General features: G+C 42.2%; 1 protein-coding gene across 1 annotated transcript in view; it reads right to left on the bottom strand.

Annotated features, from left to right (window-relative positions):
* WIF1 (WNT inhibitory factor 1) overlaps nt 1–26611 on the bottom strand; it is a 309700-nt gene that overhangs the window by 7974 nt on the left and 275115 nt on the right. Inside the window, 1 exon segment of the mRNA XM_030216172.1 lies at nt 22012–22107. Within this exon segment, the coding sequence (XP_030072032.1) occupies nt 22012–22107 (96 nt within the window).

Genomic DNA, 26611 nt, shown 5'->3' with positions numbered 1-26611 from the left:
TCTGCTGTAATTCACATCTGCTAAGTTAAACCCCTTGGTAATGTTTTAAAAATAAAAATGCTTTGGTTTCAGAACACAGAAGAAAAGGTCAGGAATTTAAAAAGTTTAAGAAATCAAGTCAAATTGATTTATTGGACTTTGTGATTCCTAACTTTTCCCAGGGCTGGCTCAAGGGATTGTAGTGCCCTGAGCCAACTTTTCCAATGACTTCCCCCACCCCACCCCATCCAATGTCCAGTAGCTTCCCCTCCACCCCGTCTCCCCTACACAGCAAGACTGGTGATAAAGGGTGCCAAAATCCTGAATCCCCAACCGACATTTCTCCCTCCCTGTCCACAGAGAGGAAGGAAGAGAGAGGGAGAGATGCCAGACTGGGATTTATCATTGGCGCCCTGGGTCAGTGCCTTACCTGGTCCATAGATGGAGGCAGCCCTGACTTTTCCTTTCTCTGTCTTGCCTTTTCATCAACTGTTTCATGCTGCGAAGGTGTAGTGAAAAATAAACTAGCCTTTGAACATTTTTCTAGACTCAGTTCTCAGTTAATAGTTCCAGGTTTCCTTAGCAGTGAGCCATGGAGGTATAGGCAGTTGGTGACTCAGCTGTTTGGGGAGGCTAAAGTGTAGCAGGGCTGTGACAAGAGCAGGGTTAGGAGAGTATTAGGAGGGTGTGGGTAGCGTCACAGTAGAGGATGGGGCATAGCAGGGCATGTTGAAATCCTTCGAGTGGGAGGCAACACCCATGTAAGCAGTAAAGGGATAGCAGGGGCACCATTTGAAATGATTGCCCATCCTTAACATCACACTACTGGCAAAAACTTCATTAGCTACCAGTACAATACAGGGTTTAATTATATGTACATAAAACGAAAATATTTGTATAAGAAATAATTTACAAAAGGCTATTGCCTTACATATGAAGGTGAGAGAGAGAGAGAGCTCTTTTCCTGTAAAGTAGCCATCAGAGGTATTTGATTTCCACTCACTGTATCCCAGGCATATTGTTTGATTTATAGACATACCTCAATTAAGAGATTAGGAGGAAACATTTTCACAAGTCAATTAAGGTTTTCATTGACTACATGCAGTCCATTTACAACTCACTGACTAACTAACATAAAATAGATCAAATTAGTTTAAGGGACTTTATATGGGATTAAGCATCCCCCACTCTCAAGCAACTTCAAATAACTTTAGTGATACAACAAAAATAAGATGCAGAAAATAGTCTAACAGCAAGATGGGGGCTTTTCAGTCTTTTGCACAGAGTTCCTCATATATGAAAATTTTAATAAATGCAATCAATGCAAAGAGCTCCTGGTCCTCAAAGAACAAGTCTGATCTCAGACTTAGAGGACCTGAGTCTGTGAAAAGGGTATATAGAAGAGGAAGGTCATCTGGAAGGAGAGTGTCACTTCATTGTGGCCGGAAGTAATCCTATGGCCAGGACTTGCACCCAAGGTGATGCAGTATTCTGTTACACTGAGAAAATGTTTTCATCAGTGTGTACCCAGGAGGAATGGGTGAGGTCTGCCCTTTTAATTGAGGGTTCAGTTATCAGAAATGTAGAGTGGAGGAGTAGCCTAGTGGTTAGGGCAGCAGCCTGAGAACCTGGGGAACTGATTTCAAGTATCACTGTAGCTCCCTATGACTCTGGGCAAGTCACTTAATCCTCCATTGTCCCAGGTACAAAATAACTGCCTGCATGTAATACGTAAACCACTTTGATTGTAACTACAGAAAGGCAGTATATCAAGTCTTACCCCCTTTACCCTAGATGAATGAATTGTGAGCATGAAGCTCAATTGGTAATTTGCATGCCTGATGTGAAGGTGTGAAACCTCATACTGTGTGTCATCTACATAGGATTTTAGAAAGTGCTGGAGAGGAACCAGCTATCATGGAACACATAGGTATCAACAACATAGGGAGATTCTAGAAGCACAAATTAGGATTTTAGGTGGGAAATTAAAATACAGAAAATCTATGATAGCATTCTCCCAGGACAGGCAGAGTTCTGAAATCACAATGCATAGTTGAGAGTGCGAGGCAGGAAATGGAGATTTAAGGAGCATGTTCACTAAGGTGTAGTAAGCATCTACCACAAGTTTTAACTCACAGTAACTGTCAGTACAGGCCACACTATCAGTTAACTTGTGGTAAAAACTAGGGATATGCATTCATTTGAACTGACATAGGAAATGTCAGCTGACATATTCCATATGGTTTTGTGTGCCATCAATAGTACACACTCTTACAAGCGAGTGCACACTGTTCGTGAAGAGTGTCTTGAATAAAGTGCAGTCTTCATGAATATTTATTTATTAGGATTTATTTACTGTCTTTTTGAAGGAATTCACTCAAGGATGTGTACAGCAAGAATAAGTCAAATATATGCAATAGACAATTACAGTGTGAAAACTAAGCATGTGTATAGTGGGGGGGGGGGGGGGGGGGGGGCTGAGGCTGGCAGCAGTGGTTCGGGGACAGTGCTGGTGGCCACCGAAGATGTACATTCTTTTGGTGGGAAGGAGATCTTTGGCTGGCGGAGTTTGGGGATCCCTACCAGCCACACTAAGGGAGCTGAAATTTTAGGTGGGCCTGATCACAAATTGAGTGGGCCCTATGGCTACACCACCGACACTGAAGAGCTTTCTCAGAATGGCACACAAACATACCACTCTTATCTGTGCTGCTTGGGAGAAGGAGATACATCAAAACATTGTGAGAGTAAAAACATATCCATCTCTCTCATCCTTAGCCTTCCGCTGTGATAGTTTGTTTGCTTCCTTTTTGTACAGGCACGAAGTTCTAGTTGGATGCTCTGGCCAGCACCCTTCAAGCAACTGAAGGTATAATTGTACTAGTATTTGGTTGTTTGGAATGGACAAATCACACCTATTAGAGACATTCCACAGATCTCAGACAGTGTGCGTCCTTCCATGCCTTTCTGCCTCACTTGGAATCTGCAGCCTTTGCTTGGGCTCAGTGAGCGGGAGACTGTAGTAAGCTGTAACCTGTCCTTCAGCTGACCAGAGATTGCAGAGTGAGCTGTTCTTGTTAATGATGCTATTTTCTGCATTACAATAAAGGTATATCATATCTAGTTCTTGTGTGTAGCTTATTCATACGTCATACAAAAATTAAAAGAACTCAAGTAATCCTACTAGCCGCACAGATCACAGAGAAATACCTACTGTACTGTAATGTAACTGACCTTGAGCTACTACTGAAAAAGGTTAGCTAAATCCAATAAATAAATTTACCCCCGGTTACTAAGTTGCACAACAAAGCCGACACAGCCCATTCAAAGTGAATGGGCTGTGTTGGCATTAGCACATGGAAACCACTAGCACAGCTTAGTAAACAGGGTGGGTTAAAATCTTCTCCCTCGCCACCTGATTCATAGAGTAATTGCTTGGTACTGACATCTCTATGATCAGTGCCATTTTGGTGTTTCACCTTTACCACTCTGTCTGGTTTCCTTGCATTCAGCTTTTTATTGGTCAGACTGAAAGTGTCCCAGGTGGTTATAACCTCTTTGTTCTCCATTATTGTCCTAGTGTCACGATGTGAGTGCTTTTCCAGTACAGCAATCCTGTAATGTTTACAAGGTTTCCAGTGATAAGATATACCACCTTATTGTGCCTCTCCTTTACCATTCATATGTCTGGTTTTGATCAATGAATGGCTCCTGGAGTAAAACTTTATATTTATTTATTTATTTTAAATGTTCTATTCCGCTCAATTAGAGAATGTTCTATTCAGCTCAATTAGAGAATGATACGGGGATGGGAGGGGGACAAACTTTGTCCTAATGTCATTTTCTATGTTGAAGCTTGTTAATGAACTGGACTGTTGATTATGTTTGAGTGATGCAGACAACAATATTTTGATTTTTTGGAAAAAACAAACAAACATGTTGGCCACAACTAGCAAAATTTGCATGGGAGATCCTGTACATTCCTCCTACCAGCACATCTTCTAGGAAGACATCTTCTATTGCAGGAAGGACTGTGGAAGACAGGAGATGTAGACTGATTCCTGAGATTGTTGATGATTTATTCATCCATAGATTAAAAAATCATAACAGTGCTTCATAAGGCATATTTCTCCTCTGCTAGGGAATAAAGAACAGGTTGTATTTTGTACCCCTGGACACTTTAACAGGGTGGATTAGGATTCTTTGGGGTAATAGAAGCCAGCTATTGTTGGAGTTGGAAGGGTAGAGGGTGGTGGTGGTGGTGGTGTGTGTGTGTGTGTGGGGGGGGGGGGGGTTATTATAGTTGCTCATTATTATTATTTTCTATTTGTGATTTATAAACAACAGTTGCACAGCATATTGTTCCTTTTTACATTTTAATTAAAAGATTTAAATATACAGTGCAATTCGCTTAAGTGCAAGGGTCTGGGACCAAAGAAATAAATGCAGTTAACCGGAGCGTGCACTTAACTGTTGTGACCCAAAGAAGCTTGACATCTGATAAACATATGTACAGTACTGTTTATTATACGTACAGTATACAGTCTCCATTAACTGATGTTAGGCTTACTTGAAGTAATCAGTCATAGTCCTCTGTACACTCTTGTGTCTGTGAGTTCCATAGACTACGTCTGTCAGACGGCAAAAACTGTCCTAGCACTGACATCCAGTGGCCTCCAGATAGGCCCACACAGTGTTGAGACTCTCCAGCGCTCTTGCAAAAGTGATAGGAGGTTGTTGAATGTCGTCAGCATGTGCCTCGCTGCTCATTTCATCATCTGTTTCATCATCAGCCGTTGCCTGTGTATAGGCGCATATCTCGATATCAGTGCTGTCGTCAGCTGTTTGTAGATCGTAATTAACAGCTACGTAGTGATGAAACTCCTCTTCAGTAACACCGGCTGGGATGTCAATAGCCTGTTCATCTGACGCGTTTGCAACAGCTGCATCTGTTTCGTCCCTCTCCACATCCTTAACAAAGCTTGCCCGCTTGTAGCAGTTCACAATGGTTGCCTGTGTAACATGATTCCAGGCTTCTTTCTGCATATGTAGGGAATCCAAGAGCACATTTAACAGCATGGTCAACAGCACGTTTATCCTTGCCAGTCTGGTCATTCATAACGCTCATCAGACGACGTAGCACAAGAGCTCAATAATGTTGTTTGAAATTGGCTATTATGCCCTGATCCATAGGTTGGATCAGAGAGGTAGTGTTTGGTGGCAGGAAGACCATCTTGACGTTAGACAGCCTGACATCATCACTGTGTGCAACACAATTATCACAAAGCAACAAAATCTGACGCTTTTGTGCCCGCATTCTAATGTCTAACTTCTTTAGCCACTACTTCCAAATTTCCCCAGTCATCCATGAATTTGCGTTAGCCTCATATGGCACAGGAAGTCGCTTAACATTCTTGAAGCAACGGGGCTGTTTGCTCTTTCCAATGATGAGTGGTTCCAACTTCTCACTTCCATCCATATTGCAGCAAAGGAGGATCGTCAGTCGGTCCTTCGACGTTTTACTTCCTGTAGTTTCGGCTTGTTTGATTGCAAGTATTCCATCAGGAATTGCTCGCCAGTAGAGACCGTTTTCGTCAGCATTGAAAATGTCATGAGGTGCAAACTTGTTCAAGATGGTAGGAAGAACTGAAACAACCCAATTTTCAGCACCAAACTCACCAGCGTCTTGTTTCTCACCATGCTGTTTCTTGAATTTTATGTTGTTCCTCTCCTTCCATCTTTCCAACCATCCAACAGTGGCTTTGAATTCAGTTAGTCCAAGACTTTCAGCTATCTGATTAGCTTTCTCCATAAGTAGTGGACCACTGACAGGAAACTGTCTGCTCCTGACTTGAGAAAACCACCGAAGAACAGCATCTTCTACATCCTCAGCTTTTCCCGCCCGTTTTCATTTCCTGTGTAGATTTGTATTGTTTTGCCAATCTTCCAGAAGCTGGTCTTTCTGCTTCAAGATATGTGAAATTTGACTGGGTTTGACACCATATTCTTTAGCAATAGATGCTTGACTTTGTTTGTTTTCTAATTTTTTAAGAACTTCTATTCGTTCAGCCAGTGTTAAAGTCTTACAGTTGCACGAAAACGACGACTCCAGTGTACACTTAACAACATTTCAAATTTACCGCCCCTTTGTTACGTGCCAATCGGCTTCCATATTCCATGCGTGCGCTTATGCAGAATCTTTCCTGCAGAGAAGCAATCTTAAACCATGCATATAAGCAAATCTTGCACTTATCAGTGGTGCGCTAAACCGAAGTTTGTCCCAATAGAAATTGATGGTGCCAAAAATGGGACCGAAGTGCGGCATGCAGTTAAACAGAGCATGCGCTTATCCGACGTGCACTTAAATGGAGTGCACTGTAATATCATGTGTTCAAGGCTTCTGCAGATGATGACAGAGACCAGGGGGATGGGGTGGGGACGGGGACAGAACTGGCGGGGATGGAGACAGAGCCTGTGGGGAAGGGACAGAGATGGAGACAAGAACCCAGGGGGACAAATTTTGTCCCTGTGTCATTCTCTATATTCAATCCATGGTTCTTTGCGGATTACATAGGTAAATGCATAATATTGTCACAAACCTGACAAAAACAAAATACATACAAACAGATAGACTCAATCAATTCAGAATATTAACAATTTCACTCCTTATCCCAGCTGAAAGCCTGCATAAATAACTGAGTTTTAATCTCTTTAATATTCCTCAATCTAGGGAGAAGCTTATTCCAGGCCACTGGTCCTATAATATAGAAGATTGTATTTCTATATTTCTCAGATCTAACAACATGATGGGAAGGAATATCAAAAAGTCACTGTTTACCTGGCTGATATATATAAAGCTGAAATGCCACAATTTTTGAAACCTGTTGTGCCAATACCTTAAAAACTAAACAGAGGATTTTAAACTGAATTCTAAACTCTATAGGTAACCAATGTAGATTTTTTCAGTACAGGGGTGATATGTTCAAAACAACTGGTCCCTCTGAACTGAACTGATCCATTTTCCATTTATTTTTACTTATTTGCTGATCAAATTCTTCAAAGAGTTTTTTTCTTTATTTCTCAAATTTAGTTTCTTGCTTCCTTCCTTCCTATATATACTAGTAGATTCTCACTCATTCTACATCTCCATTCACTTGTCCAAGTGTAATGATGGAGATGGTTTCTGTACATTTACTTTCGTATTTCATCATCTCTTGCATATCTGGATCTGATGACGCTGTTAAGTAAACCTGGGGGCCTACAGTTACAGTTTATATACCGCTAACACCAAAACTGGTTCAATGTGGTTTACAATAAGAGGGATTCAATACAAGCAATAAAGAAGAACAAAATAAAAACTCAACCAGAAGAGATTAAAATTCATTAAAAAGAACAGTTTTGAGTAATTTTTTTAAAAATAATATAATCATAATTGATCAAAAAGCAGTTGGCATATGTATGAACGCAATATTTTTGGGGCTTGATAAGCAAGTAGCATATCATAAATCTTGAGCCGTTTTATCTCCTTAGCAGAAGAGAATGTCAAAGGCCAGCATAATAAAGCTCTTCTGTTTCTAGAAGGACTTAACAATTCAATGTGAGATAATAAGTATGCTGGACATTTCCCTTGTAGTACTTGAAACAAAAACCTGGAGAACTTAAACCTAATTCTGGACTCAACAGGCAACTAATGCAGTTCTACATAAAATGTAGTAATCCTGTCATATTTTCAAGGAATATATTAACCTAACTGCCGTTTTCAGAATCATCTGTAAACGAAGAAGATTACGTCTCGATGTCCCTAAGAAGATTAAGTTATAGAAACCTAGTTTAGATGAAAGCAGAACTTAGTAGTTTAAACTGAACTACTTCAAAGAATTTTCTAATTCTTCTTAGATTCCTCATGAGAAAAAACGAACTCTTCACTAGGGAAGTGGGTTACATCACCTTTCTTTCTTCTGGAATTAATTCCATTTACCACCACCCTCTGCCACCTGTCAGTTAATCAATTTCTGATCCAGTTTACCACCTTGGAACCTATCCTAAAGCAGTTTAGTTTATTCATGAGCCTCATATGAGGGGGACATTTTAGCAATGAGCTGTGAATTATTGCCCTGGTATGCTCTGTTTTTTTCCTGATAGCACACAATTCAATGCAGTAGTAATTTGCATGCTCATTGATTACTGGATGACTGTGGAATAATGTTTCATTATGTTCATAGTAGAAGCCATGCATTCAGCCATGCACATGGCTTTTCTGCATCAACCCTCAGTCCCATGGGGACCTCAATAATTAAGCAAGTCAGAGCAGGTGGGAATAAAACTGCATGTTTAGACCCAAAAAAAAGCAGAATAGACCAGAGCTTCAAGATGCTGCCAACAATTACAATTAAAACTTATATTGCACTACAAACCAAACCAGCTCTGTGTGGATTACATACAATGAAAAGGAACAGGAACAAGATAAAGAATTTGCCACAGGCGGCTGTGGTATGGGTTTTTCTTTTTATGTGGTTTATAAAAGGGAACTCATGAGAGGCAAATTGGAATGCAGCAACCCAGTCTCTGGAACGAAAATAAGAGGAAACTCAAACATAGACAGCATGTGGGTGAGGGCAGAGGAAGAGAGAACTCCAGGTGAGATCTGTTTCCTTTATTTGGCTGAGAATGTGCAAGCCAAAAAGTACTGTTTAAATCTGAAAGGAGCAGGCACTGTTTACTGTCATTTGACAGTTGCTCTACATTAAAATGAAGTCCTGCAGAAATAAAAGCTCTGTTGCTGGATTTTTTGTTGTTGTTGTTGTTAGAACCTGCAAGTAGGAAAAACTAAGGAAGCGCAAGCAGAGATTGAACCCCAAAGGCAGGGGCAGACCAAGGCAAACTGCCACCCCAGGCAGAGATGAGATGCCACCCCTGCCTGGTCTGGCATCTCCCCCCATTCCTCCTCAACCCTCTTCCCCGCGTTTATCTTATTTTAATTTTTTCCAAAAGGTGGATAAGCTGCCCTGCTGTGGTGCCGCTGGCACCGGCCTCTTCGCTGTACTGCATCCTGCCTCTGAGGAAACAGGAAGGTATGTCAAGAGAAGGGATGCAGTAGGGAGAAGAGACAGGTGCCAGTGGCAGGGCAGCCTATGGGAATCGCTGCTGCTGCCACTACCGACTTTTGGAAATGAAAAAAATAAGGTAAACATGGGGAAGACGGTTGAGGAGGGAAGGGGAGAGTGCTACACCTGGAGAGTGCTGCCTGAGGCCCCTGCCTCAGTTGGCCTAATGGTATCTATACATCTACATCTATAAGTCTATATTGCTAAGTAGTTTGCAAACTTGTTTTGGGGCACCCCTTGCCAGTCCAAGTTTTAGGATATCCATAAAGAATATACATGAGAGAAATTTACAAGCAGTGGAAGCAATGCATACAAATCTAGCTCATGAATATGCATTCTGTACACCATCTTGGGTATATATACACACACACACACACACTGAGTAATCATAAAACCCCATAATCTGAAAATAGACACTAGGTTGCTTTTTCTTCCTTGATATTTTCCTCAGGCTTTGGGATGTCTCCTCTTCAGAATCTGTGAGGTCCTCTATTAGAACTCTTCTTCCTCACACTATTCTCTTCTGCAAGCCACTCCTCTAGGAATCTACAAAGACACTTACACTTACACACACACACACTTCTGATCCTCTGTGGGCTTTCTGGATCCAGGGGGAATTCCTAGAAGCAGTTTCCCATATTCCATGGCTATCTAGCTGACTTCCATCCTCTGACAGATCAAGCTCTCTCCCAAATGGAATTTCTTGCACTTGGCACACCACAACTTTCTCCCAGTATAGTCCACTATTCCACTGCTCATAGGCTTTCAGCCAATCCTTTCACATTCTTCAGGCAAAAGGGACGCAAAACCACCATGCTCTTCACTTTTCCTTTGGTCCAGGCATTGTTCAGCACCTAGGACCCCTGTATTTCTCTTGGAAGCTCTGGCAGAAAGGAGGCAAAGACAAATTTGCTTCCCAGATTTTTCAATTAACTCTTATACCATCACTTACTCCTCTGTTGACCATCCCCTGTGGGGAAAGACTTTACTACAAAAATCACTCCCACATATACTGATTTATGTGCTAGGACAAATGGTACACATTAATTACAATAGGATATAGCAAATATTAGCAAAAACTTTAACTGAACCTCACAGAAGTTCTTAGGACACTTTGGGGGTCTTTTACAAAGCGGCGGTAAGCCCAACATGGGCTTACCGCTTACTAATCTGGAACTACCTCCGGGTTGCCGCAGGGCCATTTCTTATTTTAAAAAAGACAGCTTTTTACCCGCTGCAGTAAAAGGGGGCCTCAGCATGCATCAAAAACACGTGATGATGCCTGCGCAGGCTCCCTTTTACCGCAGCTTAGTAAAAGGACCCCTTTGTAACTAGGGTTACACAGGCAACCCTGTTTTGTCCCACTATTTAAATTTAATGGGAAAAATTGTGGCCATTTATCAAAGGTCTAGTTTTAGGCAATGATTATAGCAAACTAACTCAATCAAGGAATGAGCCACAAGAATTCATTTTCTTGTATACTGCTTGCAAGCCATGTACATTCAGCTATTTTTCTGTCGCTGAAGGGCTCACACTCTAAGGGGCCCTTTTACTATGGCACAGCAGGCCTCACGCAGGCCTACCATGTGGTAAAAGGTCACTACTGTGGGACGTGCTGAGGCATCCCTTGGTAGTTTGGGCAGCAGTGCATGCTACTCTTGCGGTAAAATATATTTTTTAATTTTTTGCCATGGGAGGCATGTCTGGGGATGGACAGTAGGCATGCCTATGCTAATCGGGTAGAGCAGGCACATTACTGTGTGCTACCCAATTAGCGCAGGAGTAGCATGGAAGCTCTTACTGCCTCCTAAGTAGGTGATGGTAAGGGTTCCCAGCAGTAAAGACCACGCAGTAATGCGGAAATTAGTGAGTGGCCATTAAAAGAACCCTGACAGTAGCAATTTTTCAGCCGCGCTAGAAAGTGGCCAGAGCGCTAATCGTAGCTCCGGCCACTTCTAGCACACCTTAGTAAAATGGCCCCTAAGTCTGTACCAGAGGCGATGGAGGGTACATTGACTTGCCCAAGCTCACAAAAAACCATAATGGAATTTGAACTGGGTTCTCCTGGTTCTCAGACCAGTGCTCTAACCATTAGGCTTCTCCTCCACTCCAACTCATATTTATTAAAAATTCAAAACATATTATCCCTCTTATCTAATGTATATAGATTTTTATGATTCCTATATTTTAGTCTATACAGATTGTTACCTATGCTAATATGTTTTACTTTTTTTTTCTTTTACTTAGAATATATTCTATTTGATTTTATTATAGTTCAACCTTTGTTGCCTTTCCCCAATTCATTATGTGGGTTTTATTAGGTCCTGTGACCTTACACATGGGCAGTGTACAAGGATATGAAATCTAAAATTATTTTAAAAAGTCATAAAACAAGAATAAAAGATCAGAGAATTGAAAATACTAAATTTAAGGCAAGCTAAATTTAAATTCATCTGGCTTGCCGATTCTTGCTACTATTCCTAGTTATAAGTGAGGAGGTTGATGAGGAGCTCCAGAATCAAGCTGCCATTTTCAGTGCTCTCCAAGGGGGTCTTTTACTAAGGCTTAGCTTGAGTTATCTGCAGCAGGTCCCATAGGAATAAAATGGGCCCTACTGAAGATAACTTGAGCTAAGTTTTAGTAAAAGACCTTCCAAGTTTCTTTTAATGATCCACACCTAAAGTTGATTCTGTTCTCTTTCTGCTCCCCCCCTTTACTATCTGAGTTGACTTTGGACAGTGTAGCATACTTTCAGCTGCTTCCTCTTTTCTGCCTGCATGGTGTGACAGGAGAGTCACTCCAACAATGTCACCTTCTGCCATTGTCCAGGGAACAGCATCTTAGTAAATCTGTTTATTTGTTTGTTTGACAAGATTTATTTACTGCCTTTGTTATATTCACACTGCAACCTCCGTCTTCAGAAGAACATCAACTTGGGGGAGAGGAAAGGGGGTCCTTCTTAAAAGAGCTTAGAGCATCTAATTTTAGGTTCCATGTTAATCTGGAGTATTTTTTTCTGTTTTAACTTGTTGGAGGAGGGGTGAGAATTGTAAAACTTGAAGGCCATTTCCACTTCAAGGCCTTTTCGGGGGGGGGGGGGGGGGGAAATGTATTAAATGCCTTTATGACAAGATTCGCCCAAGACGGTGTACAACAAACCTGGCATAAACAATTTATATTGTGTCAACAGTGTAATAATAGTAAAATCACCAAATGTAAGTATAAAACACAATCAGGGGTCCTTTTACCAAGCAGCGATAAGCCCACCGTGGGTTTAGTGTGCACCAATCTGGAACTACACCGGGCTATCGCAGGAGCCTATCAGTAGTTCCCACCCCTAGCATGCGCCATTTCCGGTGCTATAAAAATACGATTTATTTTTGTAGCGCCAGAACTTAACCCAGCTACTGCCAGGTTAGCATGGGAGCTCTCACCACCATCTCAATGGGAGGCGGTAAGGGCTCCCTCAAAAAGGCCGAGCAGTAAGTGTTTCACTTACTGCACGGCCATTTCTTTTCCTCAAAAAAAGATAGCCTTTTACCTGCTGTGGTAAAGGGGGCCTCAGTGCACCTCAAAAACATGAGCTGATGCTAGCGCAGGCTCCCTTTTGCTGCAGCTCAGTAAAAAGGCCCCTCAATGAGATATTACGGAAATTAAATCCTAGAAAGAGCAATGACAAATCCTAGTAAGAGCAATGACATGATACAACATCAGAAATACAGCACAGTTAAACATTTACATGACAGAAATATAATAAACGTCAGTAGAATACAAATTATACACCATAAGAAGCAGCATGGAATAACAGTTTCAAGTTTCATTTTAAACTCAGCAGGTACAAATTAGAGCACACAAACAGACAAGGGGTTTTCATCTTAAGGCAGGTTTATTCAAACTGCCTATTTATTTCTTCAGCTGGCCACATTAACTTTACAGCTACTTGCCCATGGTTTATTTTCCTTAAACTTGGATCCATGAGAAAAATAAAGTAAATAAATCACAGGGAGAAGAGAGCAAAGACTCAACCACCGAAGGAGATGGCTTGTTATTCAGTGCCCCCATTTAAATGTTTTATGTAGGAAAAAAAAGTGAAGGTACTAGGGTATCTTAAAGGGCAGAATATTGAGGTAGTGGGGACAAAATATTAGCAAGTCACTTACTAAGCTCATTAAGTGATAATGTATGCCTAACACAGCAAAAATGAACTAACATGGGATGTGCTAAAGAATTCCGTGTTAGTTTTGCCACCTGCATTTGCTAATTGCACACACAGTTGGCAAAACTAACCAATTAAGCACCTTGCCACTAATACCCAACTCACTGAGCCTATAAAGCATCAGTGAGTGGTCTATGGCATCAAAGACCACTGAAATGCCAAACTGCAAAAGAACTGCCTGACCACCCCTACTCAAAATATCCTTAATCTAAGTAGTCAGAGTTAATAACAATGACTCCAGCACACCATGATCCAACAAAATATAAACCAAGTCCTAACACCCCCCACCCCGCCAATACACATCTGAAACAGTATTAGAGATTGAGGAATTTGCCAAACCAAAACATGATTAAACTCTTCTAAAAATAGCTTCAAATCTACTTTAACCTGAGAGAGAATTCTAATAAAATAATGTCCTTTAAGTGCTCCTTTTGTCAAATATGACAATTTTCTAATAAAAATGCTTCCCACTGGAATCACCTTACAAGAAAAGAAAAGTAAAATAATCCAATCAATGACTGGACTTACTTCGGTGTCAGCTTTTTAGCTAACAACACCACATTAATAACCTCCACCAATTTCTTAACTTTATCAATAGGCAACCTACACTGCATCAGCACAGAAACAAAGTCCACTTCTAAAAAGGTAAGCATTGTGCAAGGACCTTCAGCTTTTTCTTTAGCTAAAGGAACATACAACTGGTTTGTATTTTTTCCAAATACATCAACAAGATTCTCAAACACTAGTTCCAGTAGGACCCACAAAAAGAAAATCATCCAAATCATGAATAATATTGTCAGAAGATTCCCGCTCAACCACCCAATGAATAAATGTTGAAAATGCTTCAAAATGAGAGCAAGAAATAGAACAGCCCATAGGCATCGCTTTTTCAAAAAAAGAATTGAAACTAGAAGCCGGCAAAAGAATCGGTTGGACCGCTAAATGACCGAGGGGTAAAAGGGGCGATAAGGGAAGACAAAGCCATAGTGGCGAGATTAAATGAATTCTTTGCTTTGGGCTTCACCGAGGAAGATTTGGGAGAGATACCAGTGCCAGAAATGGTATTCGAAGCTGACGAGTCGGAGAAATGAATGAAATCTCTATAAACCTACAGGATGTAATGGGGCAATTTGACAAATTGAAGAGTAGCAAATCTCCTGGACCGGATGGTATTCATCCCAGAGTAATGATAGAATTGAACTATTGTTAGTAATATGTAATTTATCTTTAAAATTGAGCATGGTACCGGAAGATTGGAGGGTAGCCCATGTAATGCCAATATTTAAAAAAGGTTTCAGAGGGGATCCGGGAAATTATAGACCGGTGAGCCTGACGTTGGTGCTGGGCAAAATGGTAGAGACTATTATAAAGAACAAAATTACAGAGCATATTCAAAAGCATGGATTAATGAGTCAAAGCCAATTTGGATTTAGTGAAGGGAAATCATGCCTCACCAATCTATTACATTTCTTTGAAGGGGTGAACAAACATGTGGATAAAGGCAAGCCGATTGATATTGTGTATCTGGATTTTCAAAAGGCGTTTGACAAAGTACTTCATGAAAGGCTCCAGAAGAAATTGGATAGTCATGGGATAGGAGGTAGTGTCCTATTGTGGATTAAAAACTAGTTAAAGGATAGTAAACAGAGAGTAGGGTTAAGTGGTCAGTATTCTCAATTGAGAAGGGTAGATAGTGGGGTTCCTCTGGGGTCTGTGCTAGGACCGCTTCTTTTTAACATATTTATAAATGATCTAGAGATGGAAGTAACTACTATGGTAATTAAATTTGCTGACGACACAAAGTTATTCAAAGTGGTTAAATCGAGAGAAGATTCTGAAAAATTACAAGAGGACTTTACGAGACTGGGAGTCTAAATGGCAGAGGACGTTTAATGTGAGCAAGTGCAAAATGATGCATGTGGGAAAGAGGAACCCGAACTATAGCTATGTAATGCAAGGTTCCACGTTAGGAATCCATGACCAGGAAAGGGATCTCAGTGTCGTTGATGATGATACATTGAAACCCTCTGCTGTCACGGTTCTGCCCAGGTTCCTTGCTTACAGACACCTTGTCCCCCGGTGGTTCCCCAGGCTGCTGGGAACTGATGGCTTATTGTTTCCCATGTTCCAGAAGATATGCTGGTCCGGTCCGGTCCGGATCTTCCAGCCTTCCAGAGTGTTTTGGGAGTTTTTTTGGAACCAAGCAGTACCCGTACTTAGTGAACTCCCTTTTTTTGGAACCAAGCAGTACCCGTACTTAGTGAACTCCCTTGTAGGTTGCCTTTATTAACCACCTGGGTAGGTCTCTAGTTTGCCTTGCAACAGAGATCCTCAGAGGTGTTTCCTTTGGTGAGAGTTGTTGCTGTGCTATTTTTTTCCTTTCTGTGTCTTTGACCCTGCTTGTCTCCTGGATTATTCTCCTGCCTGCTGCCAGCCCAGACCCGGCTTGTTTCTGGAGTATTCTCCTGCCTGCTGCCTGCCCAGACCCGGCTTGTTTCTGGACTATTCTTCTGCCTGCTGCCTGCCCAGACCCGGCTTGTTGTTGGATTATTCGTCTGCCTGCTGCCTACTTGGGACCCCAGCGTGTTTATAGTGTGACCTGCTGTTTGTCAGCCGGCTGCTGTGTCCTGCAGTTCCGCCTTCCTGTCCTGTCCGGTAAGTCCTGCTGGCCGGTTGCAGCCAGGAGCTCAACTCCTGGTGAAGGGCGGCTAAGTGTAGGTGAAGTCTTGCTCCAGTCCACTGTGTTCCAGTTCTGGTTGCCTTGTCTTGTGGTTGGGTGATTCTCCTGCCGCTGCCGCCTCTCGGCAGTGGTCCAAGGGCTCACTATGCAGAGGTTCGCCGGGAAACCTGACAGATTGCAAGGCAATGAGCTCGGAAGAGTCACCCACTGTTAGGGAGCTACAGAGACAAATGGCTCATTGTTACAAATTTTTTGATGACTTGAACCCACGTATAGAGGGACTCGCCAGGGACATGACTCTCCAGATGGATCAATTACAGAGATATGTGCAGGACAGGTGCCCGGGAACGCTGCAAGGTTCGGCGCTGCCCCTTGCAGATGTGGTACTGGCTAGGGGTTCGGTCACGACAGGTATCCATCTTAAGTCACCACCGAGATATAATCCCAGAGACTGTAGAGGGTTTCTCAACCAGTGTGAAATCATTTTTGAGCTCCAGTCCCAAGATTTCCCCACGGAGAGAACCCGGATAGCTTACATTATGTCTCTGTTGTCCGGTCAAGCATTAGCTTGGGTGTCCCCTCTTTGGGAGAAGGACGATCCGGTGCTTCATGACCTCCAAGGGTTCCTGGATCAGTTTAGACGAGTTTTTGAAGAACCCGGGAAGGTTACTTCCGCAACTTCTGCACTCTTGAGACTCAAGCAAGGTACACAGCACCTGGGTGACTATGCGATTAGGTTCCACACTTTAGCCTCTGAATTAGCTTGGAACAATGAAAGTTTGATCGCGACATTTTGGCAGGGGTTGGCACAGCAGATTAAGGATGAACTGGCGGGACGTGAACTCCCCACCAGGTTGGATGAGCTAATCAAGATCTGTACTATGATTGATATTCGATTCCAGGAGCGTGGCAAAGAACGGCGCTCCATAGAATAGGTATGAAGACACCGAGCCATCAAGTTTTACCACCGACTCCTCGTCCGCGGGAGGTTCCCCCGCAACCACCAGCAGAACCCATGCAATTAGGTCATACCCCTCTCATGATTCAAGAAAAACAGAGGCGTCGGACCCTCAATCTCTGCTTGTATTGTGGGGAGACGGGACACTACGCGGTCAACTGTCCACAGAAACCCGGTTCCTTAGGGCCAGGTTTGACTGCAGGCACAGTAATAAGCCAATCTTCTAACCTCCTGCGTACCCAATTCCTAATGCCAGCGGTACTCGACCTAAGTCACAGACAGGAGCATACTGAGGTCTTTCTGGACTCTGAGGCGGGTGGAAGCTTTATAACGGCGTCTCTGGTCCATCAACTTAACATTCCCACACAAGAACTACCTAAGACCATCCCGCTCTTTTCAGTGTATGGAAGTATTCAAGGATATGTAAACACTCAAACGGTTCCCGTGAGCTTACAGATTGGCAATCACAGGGAGGATATCTCTCTATATGTCCTTCCCTCAGCAGCACAGCCCATTGTTTTGGGTCTTCCCTGGCTACAGAGACACAATCCGGTCCTGGGGAAAGGGTGAGATCCTGGACTGGGGCAAGTCGTGCCGAAAACTTTGTTTATTTCCTGACACTGATAGTGTGGTCGGTGAACAGCCGGACCAGGACTCAGATGCATGGACGGATATTAGTGACTCCCAGGACTCTACAACTGTTACGAGGGGAATGACCTGCGCATGTGCATTACCCCCGATCAGCCAGTGCCAAGCGGAACTTGGTAATGTGCCCGGGCCCCAGGGTCCGGCCAGCAGGTGTTCTAAGACGATGCCTTGGGGCCGGTGGTCCCACACTTTACGTAAGAAGCCAACCTCAGGCCCTAAGCTTCAGGACAATCCGGAGAACCAGAGATCTAAGAATCAGAGGACTAGGTCGCAGCAAATCATGGTCTGTAGCTCTACTCCAGTGCTGGACATTCAACCCAGCTCTGTAGACCAAGCCTCGTCTCGCCCTCAACTGGCTATCTCACGTCCCGCACCTAATGCTAGGAACATTGGGGACACGCCTAAACTTGTCAGCCGAGTCCACCAAGAGGATCCAAGGAAATCCAGACCCCACGAGAAGTCCGGGGAGGCCTTAAGGGGGAGGTACTGTCACGGTTGTGCCCAGGTTCCTTGCTTACAGACACCTCGGCCCCCGGTGGTTAAACCTGGCGAGTGCTGGGAACTGATGGCTTATCGTTTCCCATGTTCCAGAAGATATGCTGGTCTGGTCCAGATCTTCCAGCCTTCCAGAGTGTTTTGGGAGTTTTTTGGAACCAAGCAGAACCCGTACTTAGTGAACTCCCTTGTAGGTTGCCTTTATTAACCACCTGGGTAGGTCTCTAGTTTGCCTTGCAACAGAGGTCCTCAGAGGTGTTTCCTTTGGTGAGAGTTATTGCTGTGCTATTTTTTCCCTTTTGTGTCTTTGACCTTGCTTGTCTCCTGGATTATTCTCCTGCCTGCTGCCTGCCCAGACCCAGTTTGTTTCTGGACTATTCTTCTGCCTGCTGCCTGCCCAGACCCGGCTTGTTGTTGGATTATTCGTCTGCCTGCTGCCTACTTGGGACCCCAGTGTGTTTCTAGTGTGATCTGCTGTTTGTCAGCCGGCTGCTGTGTCCTGCAGTTCCGCCTTCCTGTCCTGTCCGGTAAGTCCTGCCAGCCGCTTGCAGCCAGGAGCTCAACTCCTGGTGAAGGGCGGCTAAGTGTAGGTGAAGTCTTGCTCCAGTCCACTGTGATCCAGTTCTGTTTGCCTTGTCTTGTGGTTGAGTGATTCTCCTGCCACTGCACCTCAAATATTGTATTCAATTCTGGTTGCCGCATCTCAAAAAAGATTTAGTGGAATTAGAAAAGGTACAGAGAAGGGCGACGAAAATGATAGAGGATGGGATGACTTCCCTATAGGAAATGCTGAAGCATCTAGGGCTCTTCAGCTTGGAGAAGAGACGGCTGAGGAGAGATATGATAGAGGTCTATAAATTAATGAGTGGAGTGGAACGGGTAGACGTGAATCGTTTATTTACTCTTTCCAAAAATAATAGGACTAGGGGACATGCGATGAAGCTACAGTAGTAAATTTTATACGAATCAGAGAAAATCTTTCTTCACTCAACGTGTAGTTAAACTCTGGAATTCGTTGCCAGAGAAAGTGGTAAAGGCAGTTAGCTTATCGGGGTTTAAAAAGGGTCTGGACGGCTTCCTAAAGGAAAAGTCCATAGACCACTATTAAATTGACTTGGGAAAAATCCACTACTTATTTCTGGGATAAGCAGCATAAAATGTATTGCGTTTTTTTGGGATCTTGCCAGGTATTTGTGACCTGTATTGGCCACTATTGGAATCAGTGGGCTTGATGAACCTTTGGTCTGTGTCAGTGTGGCAATACTTATATATTGATGTACTCATTTAAAACCCATCAAATGAAATGATTCAGGATGAACTGGTAGCATCCTAAAGGCTGATTCAATATCAGTCTTTGCCATCATCACACCCTTCCCATGAGCTCTCAACAATAAAACAACCTGATCCAAAATGAAGCATATCATACAGAACAATAATTAGGATCAATAACAGCATTGACACTCGCTCCAATGAGGTAAGATAGATAATGAATTAAATGATATTTTCCTGGTTCTTTTTTAGGTGTGATGCCCAATGGTGAAATGATTAGATTATCAAATGGAGGGCTAGAAATTGGCCCAGCAATTCCTCTAATGCAGCCAAATTAATTGGCAATAGGTCCTGGCAGTTGTATTTGCTTTAACATTACATCTGAATGCTGAATGACTTCCTGCACAGATTGAATATCTGTGCTGAAACTTACAGAACTGCCACACACACTCCCCTGAATTAAACTTGAAACAGGCACTGTCTCCTCCAACCCCCCCCCCCCCCTCCAGATCAAGACCCTGAGAAGCTGACACCTCCACTAAATGTCTCTGCCTGAGTTGATCCCCAAACATTTTCTCCTGCCTGCGATCCTGCTGATCCCAAAACTCCTGTAGCAACACTGTTGTCCAAATCCTCGAAAGGACCATGGCCTCACAGGAATCATTACCGTCCCCTATGCATCCGACTTATCTTTTGCTAAATGGCTCCTAAATTGAGTGTCATAGTTCAACCATGACCAATCACCATGTGTTCTATAGGCTCTTAAAATCATGACAGAAAAAGCATGGATATAATTCAGGCTTAGCTTCACCTAGAACTGATGCATAAATATTAAATACTAATAATCAATTATGTATTGACTTAGCCACCTTTACTCTCTTTTTCTTAGTCTCCTCTTTACCCTCCTCATTTTTCCTAATCTAATAATCTTGTTCCCTAACTAATAATGAAAACAAATCCACAAATTTTCCTGTTAACTTAACGGAATATGAGTACCTAAAGGAGTTATGGCACTAAATGAATAACCACTTTATTAATAGCGATACCAACATCATTCTGTTTATCAGCACTTTGATCCCTCTTTTATTTCTATGTTCTCAATTGAACTTCTTCCTTAGAATCATCTTTTGAAGAAAAGGCAGATGAAGATTCTGACAAATCTATAGATTCAGATGACTCCCAAACATCTGAATTCTTCCCAATAACCCTACGCTTATACTTTTCCGTATCTAAACGCTTCAGTACATGACAAAATTTTGCATACATTTCTTATCTTTCAGTTGTTTGGGCAACCCTTTAGCTTTCTTTTTAAGATCTCTCCTTTCCTTTATCCCCTTTTTCTTTCCACCATCAGTCCCATAATCCTCACCATCAGAATAATGAGACTCAGAAGACTCTTCTGCTTCCCTTCATTTCCAAGGACTGTTGTCTCCGCTGAACCTCCAGACCACTCAATGTACCACGTTCAGCTGCAATCCTCTGCCTTTTTCTTTTGCCCCATATCACCAGCAGCCTTCCTATTTATTCCAGTCCTCTTTTTGTCCCTCTCATCTTTACCAGCAAACTGCACACCCTTAGAAGATTTCTTAGCCCTTTCCCCCACATTCTTGACCTCCTCCACATTCACAGACTGCTTAGCCCTCTTTTTTCCATTTACTTCTTCTTCAACCATACTCATCTTACGACCCATCTCAATACTCCAATCACAAATTTACCAACCGCCACCACTCACTGCCTTTCTCACACAGCAATCAGTGTTCTTCTATGACACAAACTTCCACAATACAAAACCACCAGACTCCACTGAGCCAAATAAGTTTCCTTACCAGCCAAAAGACACCAATGCTTCTATATATCACAGCTGTACTCACAGTCTCCAAATAAAGCACTCTTTCAGCTGCAGCAACACCCAAAGCTTGAAATGAAACTGCTGTTGCAAAACTCTGCTGATGGGAAGATAGATCCCACACCTAAATTTTTGTGCATAAATTCCAATTAAATATAATTAGTGCCAATAATGGCTTGTTAAAAAGCTAATTATTGGCACTAATTAGCTCATTATTAAATTAAATTGCACGCACAAATTGGGCACATGGCAAAATTTGTGTGCACAATTTTTGGCGACTTTTATAGAATTAGGGGCAAGTGGGAATTAGCACACGCTAACTGTTAACTGGTTAGCATGTGCTATTGTAACACACTAGCTGGTTAATGTTTCCATGCCCACTCTCCACTCATGACATGCCCCCTGCAAAAATAGTTTCGAAAAATAGGTAACCTGCAGATTGCCACGTGCTAACAGGCAAAATACTGCAAAACACTTTAACACATTTTGTGGTAGCCTGTTGACATATGCTAATCGTGAGTTAAGGGCTTAATGTCCTTTAGTTAAAGGGCCCCATAGCCTCTGTACTTCCATACCCTGCTATGACATTACCAATTTGTGTCTGTATGCCTACTTTATATACGCATGTAACCCTGGCTAATTTTATAAGAGCCCACCTGAGTGGATAAAATGCTATTCTATAGGCTCAAGTCCTTTATAAAATTAACCCCTAAAAAGTCTTGCCATTGTGCAAAAACTGACAGTCTCTCCAAAGATACTTCTAAAGTATCTCCAAAGAGCAAAAGCTAGACTTGGGAAAGTGAATTTGGTACTTACATTTTGAACAAAGATCTCCTTGGTAACCTTTTGAGCACTTGCACTTATTTTTCCCAGTACACTTTCCACCATTTCTGCAAGATTGACGGCATTTACCTGGAAAATGTAAGCATATTCAATGTCTAAATCCTTGGGAGGAAAAATACACATTCTCTGTAATTTTGTTATAGGAGGTAATGAGAATCAGAAGCATGTATTTTTATGCCTATAAGCATTCCTCAGTAGAGATCCTATAGGAATTTCATCCTATTTATTTTCACTTATAAACTTATTTATATTGTAATATAGAACTTATAATATGCTGAAAATTAACACCAAAGAAATCAATTAAATGAGAAATGTCACACAGAGGGAGCTGAGTACTGTGGCTGGTGAATCTTTCTTGTCACTTTATTGGAGTTCTTTTTCTACCTTCATTTTTTAGATTTTATTGTAAACCGCTTCGATTTCTTTATAAGGTGGGCGGTATAAAAAATTCAATAAATGATAAACAAGAAACCTAGCTGCTTCAACCACTTTCATGGCTGAATCTTGTCTGATATTAGTATGGAGCCATTAGGCTGCAGAAAAGAACAAACGTTAAAGAAACTTCAGACCGCTCAAAACACGGCAGCTAGACTTATCTTTGGAAAAACGCGATTTAAAAGCGCAAAACTACACTGGCTCCCAATCAAAGAATGCATTGCTTTCAAAATTTGCACTCTGGTTCACAAAATTATCTATGGTGAAGCCCCGGGATACATGACAGACCTGATTAACCTACCAACTAGAAACACATCCGAATCAACACGAACATACCTAAATCTGCACTACCCAAGCTGCAAAGGACTCAAATACAAATCAACTTACGCATCCAGTTTCTCCTACATAAGCACACAACTGTGGAACGCATTACCAAAAGCCTTGAAAACTACGTACGACCACCTAAACTTCCGGAAAAAAATAAAAACTAACCTGTTTAAAAAGGCATATCCTCCCCTCCGAAGGGACACCACCTTGTAAATGGTGGAGGGGCTTCCATGTTTCAATGACTCAGAGGGCTATGCTGAAGGCTTACCCATATCAGACAGGCCTCTGAGGAGAAACCAGACAAAGAGTGTCCCAAACTGGAGGATCCAAGATGGCGTCGAGGGAGGATGTATGTTAGTTGAGTTCCCGTTTTACACCAGAATACCTGAAAAAGTAGGCGCGCTCCCCAGAGAATGGGGAAGACGAAAGGCAAAGCCGTGGTGTTGTCCTCCTCGAACACGGCTGGAGTTCCCACCACTTCTCAGTTTACTTTGGAGAGATTCGGGGTCATAACGTCAGGGATATCGGTTCCTGCTTCGGGGAACAGCAAGGCTTTATTGCCGAATCTCAGTGGAGAGGGAGTGACTTTGAGTCCCCCTGTTGGCATGACCTCTCCAAGACCCGGAAACAGTAACGCTTCGCTATGGAGGTCGACAGTGGAAACGCCCGAAGTGGGTTAGAATTTTCACGCGATCCGAGGAGGTCCTGGCGCAGCATTGACTCCGGATAATAAACCAACTGGGGGATTGGAGAGTGAGCTCTTCCCCCCGAAGATATCTGGAGCAGTTTCTGTGGAGAAATTGGATGCACTATGTGAAGTGCTGTAGAGTGTGAATAACTCTCTTCTTCAGATGTCAAAAATTTTTTAGGAAAAAATATGTGATTATATCAATACTTATCTAACAAAGTGGAAGTCCAAGATAAAAAAATAAAGACTTTGATTTCGGAAATGGTTTCTCTACGAAAATCATTTAATCTGGTAATGAAGGACAATTATGTTTCTTGTAAAAAATTGGAACTTCTGGAGAACCAATTAAGGAAAAATAACTTGAGAAAGATAAATTTTCCTAAAATACCCTGTATATAGAGTTATATTATTAGTGACTTTTGCCTTTGATTTAGATAGGAACAATGTTTTGAAATTGTATTTCCGACATATGGCTGATAGTTTTTTTGGGTTCAAAGATAAATATATTTCCTGACATATCAAGGGAATCGCAGACTAGGAGGTTTGAACTCTTGGCTTTTAAGCCAAGAATCATTGCCCTAGGTGGGACCTTCCTAGAGCGATTCCCTTGTAAGTGTTTTATTTCCTGATTACTTATTTGTTGAACCCAGGAAATTATAAGAGTTTGTGGAGTTAAAAGAACAGATGAAGAACCCTCTGCAGCAACTTCCTTTAAGTTACCACTGTACTGGCTGCAATTACCGATTAACCTTCCTCCCTCAGAATATATGAATTGTAAGATTAACCATTCTGTGTTTTTCTTATTTTCTTTGAGATAGTTTTCCTGATCTTGGATCCCCCAATTGTGGATAATAATGTGGACTAACTAAGATGATATTTTTCCTTAATGTTTGTTTTAATTGATATTTTCTCTTTTCTTTCCCATTTATGTATTGGACATACCGTATTTTTCGGACTATAAGACGCACCTAGGTTTTAGAGGAGGGAAATAGGAAAAAATTTTTTTTCCTTTTTCCCAACTCTAAAGCCTAGGTGCTCCGGTGTGTCTTGTCCGAATCCCGCCCTCCCCCCGGCCCTGTCACTTCTCCCTACTCACGCGATCTTCCCTGGTGGTCTAGTGACGTCGGGGCAGGAAAGAGTCTTTCCTGCTCAGCGCGCTGCTCTCCATCCTCCTGTATGCATTGCTGCCTGACGGTCTCGACGAGATTCAAAATGGCCGCCGAGAATTGAAGTCTCGGCGGCCATTTTGAATCTCGCCGAGACCGTCAGGCTGCATACAGGAGGATGGAGAGCAGCGCGCTGGGCAGGAAAGAGGAGGCTCTTTCCTGCCCCGACGTCACTAGACCACCAGGGAAGATCGCGTGAGTAGGGAGAAGTCTACCTTTGGACTATAAGACGCACCCCCCATTTTCCTCCCAAATTTGGGGGGGAAAAGGTGCGTCTTATAGTCCGAAAAATACGGTAAATGTAATATAAAATGAATAAATAAAATAATTAAAATAAAAAAGGCATATCCTACCAATCCAACATAAATGCCTGATCTCTGCAACACAACAAAACTAAAGTACATAATGGACATAACACAACTCTTCCGTTGTACGATTCCCTAATGTGGCTGTGCCACATGAACTTTATCTTACCACAATATCACTTTGTATTTGTTTACACTAGAGTTTGCAAACACCTCTCCGGTACTATGTAAGCCACATTGAGCCTACAAATAGGTAGGAAAATGTGGGATACAAATGTAATAAATAAATAAATAAAATAGGAAGTGCTCTCGCTAACGGGCCCTTTAACTATGCTGCTGTAAAGCTAGCGGCAGTGGCCAATTTTGGTATGCACCAGGGCCCCTTTTACCACAGTGGGTAAAAAGGCTGAAAAAAGAAATGGCTGTGTGGTAAGTTTGCACTTGCCATGCAGCTATTTCGGGGGAAGCACTTACCGCCACCCATTAAGGTGGCAGTAGGGGCTCCCACGTTAACCCGGCAATAACTGGGCAGCACGCAATTCTGCCTGATTACCGCCAGGTAACACCCCCCCCCCCCCATAGAAATGTTTTTAAAATATTTCTGCTAGTGCTGGTAATGGCTCATGCTGAGGGTGGAACTACCACTGGCACCCATGTTGGGCCAGCGGTAGTTCCAGGTTGCCATATGGCAACCCTTTAGAAAAAGGGACCCTAAGGCAGCCAAGAAGGGTGAAACCATAAGTCTAGCTAGAAAGTATTAGTTATATAGGGCTCAATTCTATATATGGTGCCTAAAATTAACACACATTAGGCAATTATGTCTAAGCATATTCTAAATACCGTGTGTAAATCTACAAGCGGTATTTAGAATAAGCTTAGGTGTAGTTCATGCGTGTAAATCTACGTGTGTCCATTTACACCAACAAAATGCTGGTGTACATCCCTGCGTGTAGATTTATGTGCACTGGCCCATATTTGAGAACAACAAACGCAGATTTTGGAACACCCATGAAATGCCCATTTCACACCACTAAGCATGCCCCTTTTGCCTGCATGCATTAGAATTTAGGGACAGTACATTACAGAATACGCTTAGCAATGTACACACATAAATTCTAATTTTTGCCAGTTAGTGTTCGTTATTGCTTAAGAGCTGTTAACAACACTTAACAGCTTGTTAAAACAATTAATCTACATGCATAGTTATAGAATACGCCTAGATTTATGCACAGAACTGTGTGTAACTCTAGGCACACTATGTAGAGTCCGTGGGATACCGCTGTCAGCAGCTAGACTGGATATTACTTTTTGAAGATATTCTTTTAGATAAGTTCACATGTTTTTATATGCATCTTGATAAGAAAAACAAGGAGGTCAAAAAATTATAATATATGAAAAACAATAGTAAAAGTTTTTGGTATCCTTTTGTTATAATTTTTGAAATTGTATTTCATTTCAAATTAAAACAAATACACAAGTATCCACTTGTTTTAAGAAAATCGGAAAGTTAACACAGTAATGCATTATCCTTCTCGTATAAAACACCTGAAGAAAAAAAATCAAAGATTGTTTCAATCAAAGAAAAAGAAATTAAAAGCCTCCTTAGACCACAAAAAGAGCAGGGGGGTGTGGTGGAAAAGACAAGGAGATCA

Source organism: Microcaecilia unicolor, chromosome 10, assembly GCF_901765095.1.
Source record: "Microcaecilia unicolor chromosome 10, aMicUni1.1, whole genome shotgun sequence".
Taxonomy (NCBI): domain Eukaryota; kingdom Metazoa; phylum Chordata; class Amphibia; order Gymnophiona; family Siphonopidae; genus Microcaecilia; species Microcaecilia unicolor.
This window is presented reverse-complemented; position numbering and strand designations above follow the sequence as displayed.